General features: G+C 39.1%; 4 protein-coding genes across 4 annotated transcripts; 1 reads left to right on the forward strand and 3 right to left on the reverse strand.

Annotated features, from left to right (window-relative positions):
- Positions 1-700: 700 nt before the first annotated feature.
- LOC141908234 (uncharacterized) lies at positions 701-4590 on the reverse strand. The gene is made up of 2 exons (XM_074798173.1): positions 4282-4590; positions 701-3789 (listed from the first exon to the last, which is right to left on the reverse strand). Exon 2 carries the CDS (start codon positions 3759-3761, stop codon positions 2757-2759), a length of 1005 nt encoding a protein of 334 aa, XP_074654274.1. The 5' UTR covers positions 3762-3789; positions 4282-4590; the 3' UTR covers positions 701-2756.
- A 616-nt stretch (positions 4591-5206) lies between these two features.
- Positions 5207-8646, reverse strand: LOC141908644 (uncharacterized). Its single transcript, XM_074798764.1, has 6 exons — positions 8386-8646; positions 7257-7407; positions 7010-7160; positions 6646-6716; positions 6357-6422; positions 5207-6277 (listed from the first exon to the last, which is right to left on the reverse strand). Exons 1-6 carry the CDS (start codon positions 8526-8528, stop codon positions 6191-6193), a joined length of 669 nt encoding a protein of 222 aa, XP_074654865.1. The 5' UTR covers positions 8529-8646; the 3' UTR covers positions 5207-6190.
- A 730-nt stretch (positions 8647-9376) lies between these two features.
- Positions 9377-12785, reverse strand: LOC141908645 (uncharacterized). The gene is made up of 6 exons (XM_074798765.1): positions 12576-12785; positions 10925-11075; positions 10681-10831; positions 10502-10572; positions 9847-9912; positions 9377-9768 (listed from the first exon to the last, which is right to left on the reverse strand). The coding sequence occupies exons 1-6, from the start codon at positions 12716-12718 to the stop codon at positions 9682-9684; spliced, it is 669 nt and encodes a 222-aa protein (XP_074654866.1). The 5' UTR covers positions 12719-12785; the 3' UTR covers positions 9377-9681.
- Positions 12786-13672: 887 nt separating this feature from the next.
- LOC141908448 (uncharacterized) lies at positions 13673-15988 on the forward strand. Its single transcript, XM_074798498.1, has 2 exons — positions 13673-13877; positions 14172-15988. Exons 1-2 carry the CDS (start codon positions 13673-13675, stop codon positions 15986-15988), a joined length of 2022 nt encoding a protein of 673 aa, XP_074654599.1.
- The last annotated feature ends 16 nt before the right edge of the window (positions 15989-16004 follow it).

Below are 16004 nucleotides of genomic sequence, written 5' to 3' on the forward strand. Positions count from 1 at the left end.
AAACGAAAATGGATTTTGTAAATATTATCTCATCAATTATTTCATGTGTTATTAGTGGTCGATTTAAACTCGTGTGTGCGTGCGTGTTCACTTAACTGATTAAATTGTCGAATCAACGAATATTTCATTTATAATGATTAAACAGTGCAACGAACGTCGTTTGATGATGGCGAAGATGTTTATGGCGATTGCGGGCACATCTTGGCTTCCCCTCCCACTAGTCTAGTCTCTCTCCGCCTATTTAACCGAAAGAAATAATCTCTAAAACTCCTACTTCAAGAAAATGATAATCAAAAAATGCGTGGTGCGGGACCTGATTTGAGAAAGGCTGTCGGATATTGAACTTACGTGAGATTATAATAATATCTAACCGGTTAGAACAAAAATTCTTTGATGTTTATTATTATAAAGTATATATTTCTAAGCGCCTGTCACTTGTAACTATAGTTGGTTAAACGTATCAGACCGAAAACAGCAATATACAATATATTCACCAAACTATGTATATTCAACTTCCAGAAACTAATACACACATCAGTAGTATAGTTAGTGATACTTTAAGACGATTCCATTATTTCTTTTTGGTCGCATTTTATTTTATGTTTTTCATTTTTTTTTTCTCTCGAGCAGAAAACGAAGATTGTAAAACCAAGGCAATGATACGAACGATTTCGACGGAGATATAATATAAATAAATATTGGTTATGTCTACTACGTAATTACCGCGTTTGAGTTGTTTTTCTTTTCTATGTTGAAATAGGAATGGTAGGCGCTCTAATTCATTTGGTTTCTTAATTTGTTGGTACTTTACATACATGAATAAAAATCCCACAATATCAAGATCTAACAACTTTTAAGATCTATCAACCTGAGTTAAACAAATTTGAGTTGTTGGATTGACTGTCTTCATGGTGTGACTTGATTTTGTTTGTACTTATTTGACGTGTCGCTTACAAACCCACAACACCCACCAGAAACGTAACAGGGGCTCGATATTGCTGATGAATTTTTTCCAAAAAGAAATCTAAGCCCCGGAATCTATCCCGGAAACACACGCTTATGATAATTTTCGCCAGCTTTACTAGAAATGAAGCACTCTAGAGAACAGAGAGTTCGAGCCATTGGATTCGAATCCCAGACCCAGTTTTAAGCATTTCTGTTGAAGTTTAATTCGAGACTTATAAGTTCGTTTCTAATCATCCGAGCGAAAAGTATTCAAACGATATTTCGTGGAGCCGGATGCTCGCGGTAGCGGAATTCCCGTCCGGCGGCGATTGAAAATCAGGAAACTATTGGCGAACAGAGCAGGATGAGGTTCATCGACGTCAACAGATCAGTCATTTCCATTAGATTTAACTTATCAAAGGACTTGACGGATTTCACCGAGGTCATCATTTTAAGACTGGCATCTCATGCCTATCCCCGCGTACATACATCCATGACAGAACGTCAGCGTATATTATGAAATAGAAAGCTATACGTGGGAAAACGTATGTGTTCAGCGGAAACTGTCCATCACAGCCCTGAAGTAATGACAGTATATACTGCACGGTTCGATAACTCTCAAAGGGTTACACAGAACTTGTCTGTGAATATACAAAGAAGAGTTACTTTTTGACAGAGACTGGGATATCGTCAAAAATCTGACGGAAATCCGGCGGATCTTTCGTGGCTTCGAGCGACGCATTTGGATTACAGGGTTGACTACAAGTGACAGCTACTGATTTATACGATGCGTACGCATACTTAAAGCGGACCGAACCGTGAGTGAGTTCTATGAGATAGACGTTGTTATCGCACGGGGACGTACTTAATTAAAACCCGATGATTCGTTTATTCATTAAGTTAATTGAAAATTACGAAACGCTAATTGGTTATATTAGGACCTTTTCAAATAGCGCAGTCGATTTGCTGTATTTACAGCGCGGGAACATAATTCAAATCGATTCGAATAAATAGAAAGCAATCGTACAGAACTCGATCCTTGTGCCCGTGTTCGGATTAATAGTGCGTCAGATCGCACGTAATGACCTATCGGCGTAATTAGATGTCAAGGTTTGATGTGATCGAGATCACGCGTTGCCGGTTTACTGACCGTCGCCGTGAAATCGGTCCAGTTATTTGATAGCAGCCGAGGCGGGATTCATTTATAGGTTTAACTTGGCTGAATTAATCGAATGATTGAAATGAATCGGTACGAATCCTGAGAAGGGAGCTTTCTATGCCGGATTTTCTTACCGGCTGATAGAGGTAAACTGAACTTACTGTAGAGGTCACTGTAAACAGTAGAGGTCACCCGGGAACCGAATAAAGACATACGTAGAAACATTACAAAATCTTCGTTAAACACGAGTTCAGGTTATTCATTAACTGTCACCTCGTAAATAGATATATTTATTGAAAAGACTCCGGCAGCGGCCGATCATGAATTCATTTGAGTCGATTTCGAAGGTTACCTTATATTTCATTAAAAACCGGGGAAACAAAATGATGATTTATATAAAAATATACGTCTTTGTTTACACATTATCATGTACAATTGTTCATATATATCTTATAGATAAATATTTGGTTATCTATGAATAAATGAATATATGTGTGTATATATATATATATATATATATATGGGCATAGAATACATTGGTTTAGATTCACCCCGGGAGGTGGTTGTATCCACAGTGACCTCTGTCGCTGTACGATCCCGCGTAGAGTGCCTGACACTACGGATCGTCACTGCACGGGTCGTAGTGAACGGTTCAGATTATTTCTTGAGGTTCGGCTACATCATCTTCCGGTGATTCGGACAGCAGAGAATGCTTCAAACCGGTAAATCGTTTATCGAACACTGGTGAACGCGCCAGCTTTTCGACATTTTCACGAAACAGTTTATCTTTGAATCCTTCGTGCGCGCTATTCTTTCGCAAATGGAATTTTTTCAGCATCTGGTTGGTCTTTTCCGACGGCATCGAGTCGATCAGTTGTAGCGTCAACAGACCGCTAGATGTCGCTCGGGTTGAATAAGGAATCGACGGCAGACGCGCTGGTACGTCGAGGGTAGACATGGTGACCGCGCGATGGCGTGTACCGATCTGCGGTAACAGTCGTTTCTTCGGAACGTTACTAATCGTCATACTACGGCCCCGTTCGCAATCTACCGGAGCAGCCCTTATCTGAGTCAATTCCGCTATGCTTTCGCAACTTACCGACCGCTTCAAATCACCATCTGTAATCTCCTCGTCAACGAATACGTCATCCGGGTTTGGTACCTCGGGCTGCGAAGAGATATTGGCCAAACTTTTCGATCGTTTCGCCAGTAGGCACGATTTCGGCCGGTCAGGCCGGCGTTCGATAGCCGATCGGTGACGTCGGTAACCTTGCTGCGCCGGTTCACTCTCGTAACCTTGTTGCACCGGTTCACGCTCGTCCACGTCCTTCGAACCGGCAGTTTCGAAATCTTGCAGACTGTATTTATCGGCAAAAGATGACTGACGACATAATTTATCGGCGCGGGTTTTTTTCGGTCGTAGCTCATGTCGGAACAAATCGCCTCGATTCGACGAAGGAAATTTGATGTCTTTTTGAACGTATTGTTTCATGAAAAAGTACCTTTGTCGCTCGAACCAATGATTGGCAGTTACTTTTTTCTTTCTGTCGATTTCGTCTTTTTGTAACTGTAGGATTTTTTCGAATTGTTTATTGTGCGCGAAGGCGTATTCGATTTCGCTATATCGCTGCAACCTTGTCTTCAGATCGTACGGCATCTTGATCCTGATAGTCTCCGCGAGTTACCTTCAAATCGTAGAAATAAGGGTCAGATTCAAACTAAGTTTGCCATGTTCCATAAGTGGCTACAAGTAAATTCACTTTGGCACCAATAGCCGCGATCACACGCGTGCTTTTAGCCCGTGCCAACCGTTCACATGGGTGCTAAATGGGTCCGTACCTGTTTGATCTACAAATTCTACCCGACCAAAAACGCCAGGCCAAGCCCACGCCAAATTTTAGCACGGTTCAAATTATTCAATGTGAATTCTAACTGCTTTTGGGAGTGATTCAACTCGCTTGCCACAGCATGCATCATTTTGACAGTATTTCAGTGCCGAGTAAATTCTCTCGTTAGGATAGGGCCAAATTCGACTCCAGATCTGGTACGGGCCAATTTAACCCAGGCCTAATCGTCTGATGTGACCGCAGCCTCTTATGATACAAAATATAGCTTAACTTTCTAACGTAACAAACAATGGAATTAATCAAAATAAAAACGTTCATCTTCTATCTTACCTCGCATAGCGATTAACGCCAAACCACAATCATTGAAACGTAAGCAAATGTTTTTATCCGCACAACTGTTCTGTTTAGGTGGTTCGTTTCGTTGTGACACCCTACAGCAATATCTTAAAACTAAACCGAATCGGTGTTAAGAGATTTTACCTTATCGAATTTCTCGACGTCGATCGATTGGATTTGAAGTAGCTATTCGATAACGTATATGTGTGTGTGTTAATCAGTTCATTGTGACAGCTGCGTGAAGTAATTCATTAAAACCAGGACAAAACTTCCCCTCATTTTGCGCACGCTTCAAATCTCAATCATTTCAAATCATTATCACTAATAATCATGTTGATTTTATCATTGAAGAGGCTACGTCGTGATTCTAAACACTACATTTCTCTGGGTCGCGGTGAAAGCGCATCTGCCCCTTTTGCCAAAATAACATTTTCACAGTGCGTCTTTAGAAAGTTACGCAAACAGTAGTAAATCATTGCTGGCTTTTCAATTAACAATCGCTCTAGATTCTCTGAAAAGGATCAATTTCATTGGGATGCTCTATTCAACGTATGTACACTTCGGAGTGGTCGGACGATTGACCTTTCATTAAACACGCTAATGGAGGGGCTTCCCCTTCAAAAAAAGAACTTTGAGATATTTTTCTGATTGATAACATCCAGGCAAATACGACACAAATTTCATGACTCATTTGCCGGGATATTATCAATTTATTCGCCGTATCTAATTTACGAGTAGAATTACATTTTCGGAATTGTTCTTATTTCCGGCAACTCGGTGATAAAGGTACTATATTTGAAGGGGAATCCCCTGCAAAAGTATACTTGTTGATAGGTCATTATTCTGAAGTAGAAATCTTTTTTTGTAAAAGTAATTATATTCAACAAAATAGAAACAACAGCAAACTATGCTCTGCGTGATTTCTTTATTACTTTCGTGATTTCTTCTATTAAACCATTAAAAGAAAAAGATAAAACGTTTCGAATATTACAACAGCATGGCACCGATGCGTTATATATTTGATTAAAATGGGAGCTTTCTTTTTACGACAGTTTTCTAGGCTACAGTTGGAATGTTTTTTCTAGGTAATCTTAACAGTAAATTGTATACGTAATGACGTCATATTAAATCTTAAAATACTGGTTATAACAATATTTTTTTAATTGAATTTGAATAAAAAAATGTGTGTACAACACGGACGGTTTGTTCTAAAAGGCAACTTAATACTGGATTTAATTCAGTTTGGTAAATATATAGATCTATAACGCTTGAAGACAAATCTGTTTAGTTCCCTGTGTCAAACTGGATGTATCTTTTCTTTCTATTTTATTATGCAATGTAAATACCAAGCATAGACACTGATACAGCAGTGGACACTAAATTTCCAGCAAGTCGTACATGTTAAACAAATTTCTGTGCCTATCTCTTTTCATTTTTCTAAGTCCAAGAACGCGGTCTATTTTTGATGGAAAACGACTGAGTGGCATTTGTCGTGTGGTAACTATTACGAAGTCCTGTCAAAAATACATGTATTTTCTATTGTCTTCGTATTGCGCTTTTTAGCCACCAGGGTCCAGTTCCACAGTTCCGAGTTAAGATTTGACTCTGAGTTAACTCATTGAAAATGAACTAACTTTAACTCAGAGTTAACTCTAACTCACAACTGTGGAACTGGGTCCAGAGTAAATGAAGAAAGACACTATTTTCGACATGTGGATGGCGAGGTGACATCGGGGGAAGATTAGGAGATAAAATAAGTTCCTTGCGAGAAACTAGAAGCAAAGATGGCTAAATTTGCCAAACAGATATTTCGTGAGATAATCCTCACATGCACCGGTAGACAATCGGTATTCGTTCATATGAAATTCGTAGAGGGCAATTTGCCGGGTCACGACGGAAGTGTTTACATGGCATAATTTGAAGATCGATCCTCCTTCGGGACGTACTTCAAGTGGATGAAATTCGCGCTCATAGCCATCAGAAATACACCCTAGGATATACACAAGTTATCGATTAAGTATTTGAAATCTCTCTATCGAATTCGAAGAAATCTGTATCATATGATTTACCATGCTTAAGCTAACTATTAGGGAGCCGACGAATGCGACGATTGCGCGACCAAAACTATCCGGCATCTGAAATTCACAGAAAATAAGCAAATATTACTAAACACGACAGGATGGTCCCATGATTGTAACTTAGTTCTACTTAAACGAATAAGTGCACTGATTTCAAAAACTTTGTGCCACTGTGAGGTTCATTTTTGATATCTTTTCTTACAACCAGGAAGACGTCATTGTTAACGGATTCCAACGGGGAAAGACGAGATTATGAAATATAACATTACATAATACTCACCACTTTACAGATATCGAGGTTCAGATCGGTACAAGGAATTTGAGTTCCGTTGTTGGCGAATATATCGAGACCTATCATGATAAAAACAAATAATCGTTAGTACACAATGAGTTTGGATTTACGTAAGATCACATTGGATCATGGACTCTTAATCGTTTTTTAGAGTCCATGACTGGACACGGTACCGAATGCCTTCACACTCTGAAAAAATACTCTTGTCAAATTATGTAAGTTTCTGAAAGCAGCCTTTGAACCTCCATGATTACATGAACGATATTTGTATACTGTACTTTGTACAAAGTTACAATAAACGAAATGAAATGAAATGTAACGGTATCTATATTGAAACAATGTAGAGACCTACCTAACTTTTGTACGGCTTCGCAGACATCCTTCGAGGCGTTGCCCAGAGCTTTACACGCCACAGTTAGACACAATATCAGCAACACCGGTGCGACTAACGCGGCCGTCAGAAGTATCCACAATAATTGAAAGATGTACGCAAAAATCATATTCTGAAAAAGAATATACGTTCATGATATATTGCGAACGAAATTCATACCGTTGTTTGGACACAAAAATCTAGATTAACTCCGAGTACCGGTACTTACGAGTACGATACAAAAACTGTTAAAACGATTGCTGCAAGTATTTTTACAGCATTTATCTCTGGTCGCCCCACTCGAAAATATCGCTATTAACATGTACCAGACATCCAAACCGAACAGTACCACCCATGCGATAGCCAAAATGGTTTTGGCGCTACAAAAATAAAGAGCATTGGAAACATTCAAATATATACTTGGTTTCAAACAGTAGTTCAATGATAGCTTAGCCATCTCGCAAACACGTCTCTTAAATCGTTCAATTTCGAATTGGTTCTTTTGCAGAACATATACTGCACTCCGTGCTCGGAAATCTAATCGTATTACAGTTCAACTTTTTTTAAATTTCATTTTTATACATGAATCATGAGGCAAAATCTACGATATGTTTATCTTTTCGTTTAGTTCACTTAAAGTTTATTCATGGAAGTATAAACTAGATCAGAAGAGCAAAAACAAGTTTATGTGTCCGTGCTATGCGCAATATCGGCTGATAAATTATATATATATATATATATATATATATATATATATATATATATATATATATATATATATATATATATATATATATATATATATATATATATATATATATATATGTATATATATATATATATATATATATATATATATAATCCAGTATGTATAATATCAGAAGTACATGTATAATATCAGAAGAGCAAAAACAAGTTTATGTGTCCGTGCTATGCGCAATATCGGCTGATAAATTATATATATATATATATATATATATATATATATATATATATATATATATATATATATATATATATATATATATATATATATATATATATATATATATATATATATATATATATATATATATATATATATATATATATATATATATATATATATATATGTATATATATATATATATATATATATATAATCCAGTATGTACATGTATAATATACAAGTACAGCATGTCCATTAAAACCAGCAGAGAAAAAATCCAATTCGCGCAGATGTCGGCGAAGTCAATATGAGAAAGTAAACACAGACATGCATTTATAATACAGGTATATTAGATATAGGTAGAAAGCGTATAATACGTACACACAGCACAATCAAACAGAGAAATGCCATAAGACAACGACCAACTTACGATTTCAGTTTCAGATACTCTTCGATCACTTCCAGAATTGAAGCGACTCCTCCGGTGAATAGCAACACGCCTAGTACGTTCATGATAACAGCGATGAGAGTGATCCACGGAATACTCCGACATACCTCCGCACAGCAGCCCATCTCGATACCCTTCCTTCAGCGTAATCGAAACGAATGAGATTATTTTGACAGATTTGAACGTTGCCGTAGTTGAACGCTTGGTTTGCAGCGGAGTAGTCACATAACCATCGATATGGCGTTCTTTTAATGGCGTCATGACGTACGTCGCTTGGCAACAGCGTAGTACAGATGGGAAAAATGTATTTTTTATCTATTTCAGTCTAGTCGACCGCGTTTTTTTTTAATGACGAACGAGTTATCGAATCAAAGATGCAAGGGTAAGCCCCCACTTATCACGATATCAATCGCCTGACAATTCTGAAGTTTGGAATATCCACATTGTAAACTCCTCTCTTCAACGAATGATACTTGAAACAAAAGCAAACTAAGACCTTCGTAATTTATTGATTATTATATTTATACCGATACGATTAATAGGAAAAAAGAGTACTATACACTTACAACACAGTGTTTTTAATACAACAGTAATACAACATTTTATCAAAACAGGATCTTTCTTTAAATTACTCATAAAAAACAGTTGGAATGGTTTTTCTACTTTCAATTTGGTAAAGCAATACGTTAAGTTTTGATTTTGTACGTTATAACGTTATATCATTTATCAAAATACTGGTTACAACAATTCACTTTGAATGATAACTAAATATGAAAATGTGCGGCCTAGGTCTAAAAGACAACTTTTGATATTGATTTAAGTTTGGTAAATGCATAGACTCATAATATATAGTAGAAGGAAGTATGGAAGTCATATTTTCTTTCTATTTACAATAGAAATACATTTACTAAGCGAGTATTGCAGCGAGTATTGCGCAAATGCGTACGACATCAATCCCTGAAGCCTATATTGTGTTTCATATCATGCTTTAACCACATAAGTGAAAAAGTGAAAAAGACAAGTATTTCAGTACGTAGATTGTTGAGGTGACAACGGGAAAGTTTTTCACATAACGAGAACCTTGATACCATGGCAAAAAGACGACTGCTTAGATGGCTAAAACAGGTATTAGATATTTTTCCAAATCCGACCAAACCGCTTCAGCACCCATGCGAGGGGGCAATTCATGTTCGTTAAGAACAGGCCATGACTGTTTTAGAGCCCATGAACAGACGTATGACGAGTGGAAGACGATTTGCCGGGTAACAACGGAAGTGTTTACATTGCATCATATGAAGATCGATCCTTTTTGGGGACGTACTTCAAGTGGGTGAAATTCGCGCTCATAGCCGTCAGAAATACACCCTAGAATATAAACAAGTCATCGATTAATTACTTGAAATCTCAAACCGAAATCTACGAAATACGTATTGTATAATTTACCATGCTTAAGCTAACTAACAGAGCGCCACCGAAAGCCATCTTTGCGCTATCAATGCTATTCGGCATCTGAAATACACAGAAAACGAAATCAAATAATACTTTGCCCCAGCGGAGGCTGAGGCAAAGACAGATTACATTGTTTGTGGTTCGCGTTTGAGGCACACTGCGGGCACGTTTTTTCTCGAGGTAGTTTCGTTAATGAGGTCCTGCAGACATGTGCTTTTATCACGTGACGGACGCCATATTGGCCGTCGATATAAGGCTATAGAGATCCCCGAAATGTGTAAAGATTTCGTTGGTTTTTATCTAAGGCAAGTTTCCAACCCGTCAAACAAACTATGCTGTCACGTGTAATACCGACGGCACAGAATTACGGAAACATATAATATTGATCTATCAGACATGGATTTTAACCAAGGACCTTATTGTAACTCATTTATTTCTGCCCAAACGAATTACATTCATTCGGTTTCCGGACGTTGATCACTTTTCACAACTTTTCATTACTACGATTTGCATTTTTCATTTCTATTTTCAACGAGGGATTGAGTCTAAACGGGTTTCAACATCCTTCGACGAGAAGCCTACGTTATCTCTGGACATTGCTTACGTCATGAAATTTCGAGATTATGAAAAATCATTATATATTACGCACCTCTTGACATAAATTGGGATTCAGATTGGCACAAGGTATTTTGGCTCCGCCACTAGTGCGGAAATTAAAACCTATCAAAATAGAATACATAATCGTTAGTCCACATGAATTTAACACGGTACCGAATGCATCCACATTCAGTAACGGATTTCTCCTTGAGGCATAATTTATAGACGTACCTAGGTTTTTTAACCCTTGGCAGACCTTCTTCGACGAGTAACCCTTAGTGTTGCATCCCTTATTTAGACCATTAAAAATTAAGATCGGTACCACTAACGCGGACGTTAGAATTATCCACAAAAATTGAAAGACGTACGCAAAAATTATATTCTGAAAACAGAAAATATTATCTTTATGAATTATTGTGGACGAAATGCTGTTGTATATAGACTCAAATGTCTGGGATACGCCTCGAGTACTTACGAGTACGATACAGAAACTGTTGAAACGATTGCTGCAAGTACTTTTACAGCATTTATCTCTGGTCGCTCCACATGACAGGATCGCTATCAACATGTACCAGACATCCAAACCGAGCAGTACCACCCATGCGATAGCGACTACGCGTGTTGTGCTGAAAAAAGAAGGAAATAACATTGGAAACATTCAAATTCTGATCCCTGTTTGGTAGGCCTATTCAAACAGAAAAATGACTTAGTATCTTTTTGAGTTTTTTCTTCCTTATACCATTTCTTTGTAGTAATGTATAGTAATGTTTCATCCGAATGAAAACAGATTCTGTATTATATATTGAATTCTTTTTTTTAAATATATCGTTCGATAAAATACGCAGTTTCATAAGTGCACCCAGCAGAAAAAAAAACACTCCAATTTGCGCAGATGTGAAGTAAAGAACAAACGCGAAACGCGTGTTATCAAATGTGCGTAGAAAGCATGATGTATTTGATATAGTATAACGGTTCGAGTGCAATTGTTTTGCCCGCATTAAAACGTTCAATGCGCACACGGTGTAACAAAATCGCGTAGAAAACAGTTGTTGCAACAAGGAGTCCGGTGGTGCAGCAATACACCCTGCAGTAATTCACTTTTTAACCAATTTTGTATATGTCACGTCATGCAGTGACGCTCGCTGATTGGTTATTCGGCCGTGGGTATTTTGCGAAACACAAAACATCCAACGGACACGGGACGAAAAATGTTGTTTTCGACGACACGGATCAAGCAGTGCTTGTTTCGCAGAAATGTTTTTCTGTTCGGCGTTATCTGTTTTAGCTTAAACACACACGCGGCGGGCTTAGAAAGCATGTATATTTAATATACGTGGAGCGAAATCGAGACAGAAATAAGCCGCAGAATTACGTATAATAAAATAAGACAAAGTGCCATTGTAGAATGTATCGTGCACTCAGAGTTAGAGAACAGAGCATACGTTTAAAACCTACTACGATATTCAAATTCATAGGATTTAAAATGTAATCTATTAATCGAGCATTTAAAACAAAACACAGCGTTACGTCATGGCGTTCGCCTTCGTCACACCTGGGCCCAGTTTCACGAAAAAGCCTAAAACGGTTAAGTTTGAATTATTTTCCTCATTGAAAACATGAAGTAACCTATGGCAATTACACCAAAGGTTTAAGTTAAATTTGTTTTGTGAAACTGGACCCTGGGGCCGGTTGCATAGTCATGGCTTAGACTCAAGACCAGTCTAAGACCAACTTTGTTCTATAGCCAATCTAACAATCTAGGACCAGTCTCAAGACCACTTTTAAGTCACAACTGTGCGACTGGCCCCTGGTCTCTAGAGAGAGGCCGAAACGTCGTGTCATTTTTTCATGATACCGTCGCTTCGTAAATCCAGAAAGAATAAATACGCCATACAAAACGCCTCTTATCTTCCTCCATCCCAACGGATTCTATTCCATACCTAATTATTTATTAATACATTTCATGCTACAAGCATGTTAATGTGAAAACATACCCAAAACTGATATTGATTTGTCATAAGGGACCCAAATGAACTGAAAAAAAAATAGATATGGGGTATGCCCTACTGCCAGAAGTATGTTTGGGCATCCCAGGGTTAAACTTGAAATGCCATTGACCTACTTACTAATACAGATTCAGATATTCTTCGATCGCATTTTGATTTTCCATGACTCCTTCCGTAAAGAACATCACGCCTATTATATTCATAATAACCGCAATGAGAGTGACCCACGGAATACTCCGACATACCTCCAAACAGGAACCCATCTCGGAACCCTTCCTTATACTCGTAATCAAATGGATTCTAAAATCGACACGGATCGAACGTTGTTGTTGAACGATTGGTTTGCAGTGGAGTAGCCCAGATTGCCAGCCGTCCGGATATCATGTTCGGCGGCGGCGTCATGGCATCCGCTTTGCTGCAACAGCTGAGGAAAAATGTATTTTTTATCGAACGTTTATTTCATTAAAAAAAAGAGAAATCGAAACACATTCAATTAATTAAGACTGCAATCAAATTTAGATCAAATTAAGGGTGCCGAATTTGGAAAACCTATATAAAAAATGAGTATAGAAAGCACGGCGGACAGCGAAGAAATTGTTATCTTATATGCAGAAAAAACTTTTCTTAAGGGTAGCTCCAATTTCGATTCTTTTTCATTAAAAGTTATAAATTTTGTATGAGATTTAAATCCGTCAATGTCGAATCTAGTCGTTACGCTCTTCTTTAATGTATTCGTCGGAAGTATTTGATCTAAAATAGATGGCATCCGGCGCTTCTGAACCAAACCCGAACATCCTTTATCGCGCTCTCACCCTCTATCTAACAGACGATCGAAGCTGAATGTTTCCATGGTAACACAAGATGATGGCGCCCGCTCTAGTTCTGTATAATCTAGAATCTAGCGTATACAATATAGACTGAGCGTTCTGAATAGACATCGATTTTCGAGCACGCATTCATACGCGGGACGGGGACGTAGTGTGTCTACATTATATGCATATATATTTATAGATCTAATATGTAAATATATAGCTATATATATAGATATACTCGCGAGTATTTGTATAAATATTGTATATTATAGTATAGCCATGCTGTATATACGAGACTGAACAGTCATCGTATGATCCACGCAAAAGGTACGTAGTGCGATTTTACGTTCATTATGACTAATCTTGTGAAACATAAATCTGATTTTCTACAATTTTATCATATAGATGGATTCCAATATTGCACTCGATTTGGGTGAAGTTTGTGACGGTAACATGATGAAATTAGTGACGTCTTTGGCCAGTAATTTCGGAGTCGCTGATGAGTATATTTTCTACCCGTTGTTGTCATGCGTCGGAGCCGTCCTCGGCAGGACACAAATTCGCGTGAACGAAACTTGGACTGAAAAGTGCTGTGTTTGGCTAGCAGTGGGTACGTAAAGGCTTCATTACATTTCTATCCAAAATTGTTCCAATATTTAATTCGAAAAATAGCTTACGTGATGTTTTGGACTGGCAAGAAATCTGAATGTATTGGATTTTTTCGATATTTTTATGGGCTTTTAAGGCCAACAGACAACTCAAAATGAATTAATATTTTCCTGCGCTGAGTGGTTTAGTTGGAGATTTCCTATTTTTTCATGTTTACGAAAAGCCATTCCTCATATTTTGGCATTTTCCGTCCCACGTTTCATAATGCCGTATGTCTGCTTATGATCTATTGCAGGGTCTCAGCGCGGCTCAAGAAAAACTAGCGTCCTTTCACATTTCACGAAAATCCTTCGACGAGAAATCGTTACGAGATCGACACCAGATGGCGCTCAATTACCGACAGGAAGTGGCATTCTTCGAGATTACATGGACGCATGTGAATTGGAAAGTTTCTACAAGTCGAACCCGCCGTGCGCGATCTCACTTTTCGAAGATGGTCACGCGGCTTTTAAAATGTTCGAACTCGATAAAAAACCGCGTAATAAGATAAATCTGGAACGATTCCACGACGCGGAACATTTCGAAACGGATCTCTGCCCCGTTTATAATATATTCGCATTCATCGGTGACGATATCGTGAATTTCTTCGAGCGATCGGAAAATCCGTTGTGGGACCGATTTGTATTCACATCGCCGCGCGAGAAGACTTTTTTCGCTGGCGATTTTAAAGTCCCCATCGCTACGAATACTCCAGATCTCAGCGCAGTATTGAAGATGCTTTACGACAGGCACTGCCCGGCGGCTGACCAGTCTTCCCTCACTTATACGATAGCGCCCGATACCGTCAAATACTTCCAAGAAACCTGCGACGAATTTACGAGCGCCGTCAAGACGGCGAATCACAATACGCTGAAATGTCTTTGGCGCAAATCGGCCGGTCAGTTGGTCAGATTAGCCTGTTTGTTCAAAGCGTTGCGTCAAGCTTTGAAATGCGTCGTCTACAAGGAAGAGCCTGTCGTCTGGCCGACTGAAATCACAACCGAGGATTTTTACGCGGCTAAGTTGCTAGTAGTTCATAGCGTCAATACGATATCGTCGATATTAATGCTCGATATCGTTCGACAAACATCGTCAGAGTTTAGAACGCCGTCTATCGAACTAGAAACAGGAAGTCGGGCTAAAAAGCGACGTTTCGAAACGACGAGAGGCAATAATACGATGATCGATGGTGATATCGCCGCCATAGCGATAAAAGAGGAACCGTTGGACGGGCTGGAACTAGCAATAGCGCTTAGTCACCACGCGAAACAAACGACGCCTTCGACAAGAGCGAATTTACAACCGACCGGCGTCAAATACGAACGGGAAAATTCCGCCGTTAATGGAGCGTTTAATATTGCGCACATAAGCGACAGTTATGGCTGTCTGAATGCAGACGGTTCCCAGTCTCCAACCGATATTCAAACCCCGGAGGAAATGGCCGAGCGTATTTCATCGTTGAATATACCGGACGTCGTAAACGGTTTGGACCAGCAGCCCGTATTTCCCTGTACTAGTTTCGAACCGCCGCCGATGCGTCTACAGCCGGGTTTCTCGCATTTCGGCATGGTGCCATTCTCCGACGCGAATCCCCACACGACGATGACGCACGACGAGGCGATCGCATTCTCGAAACAGTACGCGCAGAAATTGAGGAAACTTCTCGAATTCAATTTAGACTATAGAATAACGCCGAGCGTGGCCGCGCAAAGACATCTGATGCCGCCGTTGAGTAAAAGCGAAATGGAAATGTATAACACGCCGACGAAATATCCGGCCGCATTGGGCAAAGAATTTCTGGTCCAAGTCGGTCGGCTCGGATTCGGAACGATGGAAACCGTTACTCATCCTACGAACAAAAAGGTGTCGATGTTTTTAGAAAAGCGACCGTACTCGAAATTGGGACCGTTACAAAGGCAGATCGTTCAGAAACTGGGCATCACGGTCGACCAGTACAACGAAGCTTTCGCAAATAAGACTCACTTGCCGGTGTACGTTCCGCTGTCGACGCATTCCGGGCAGAATAACGGATCGGCCGCCGGCAGATCAACGCGATCGAACGTGAATCTATGAGTTACAGGGCTGATAA

This window comes from Tubulanus polymorphus, chromosome 7, assembly GCF_964204645.1.
Source record: "Tubulanus polymorphus chromosome 7, tnTubPoly1.2, whole genome shotgun sequence".
In the NCBI taxonomy this organism is placed as follows: Eukaryota; Metazoa; Nemertea; class Palaeonemertea; order Tubulaniformes; family Tubulanidae; genus Tubulanus; species Tubulanus polymorphus.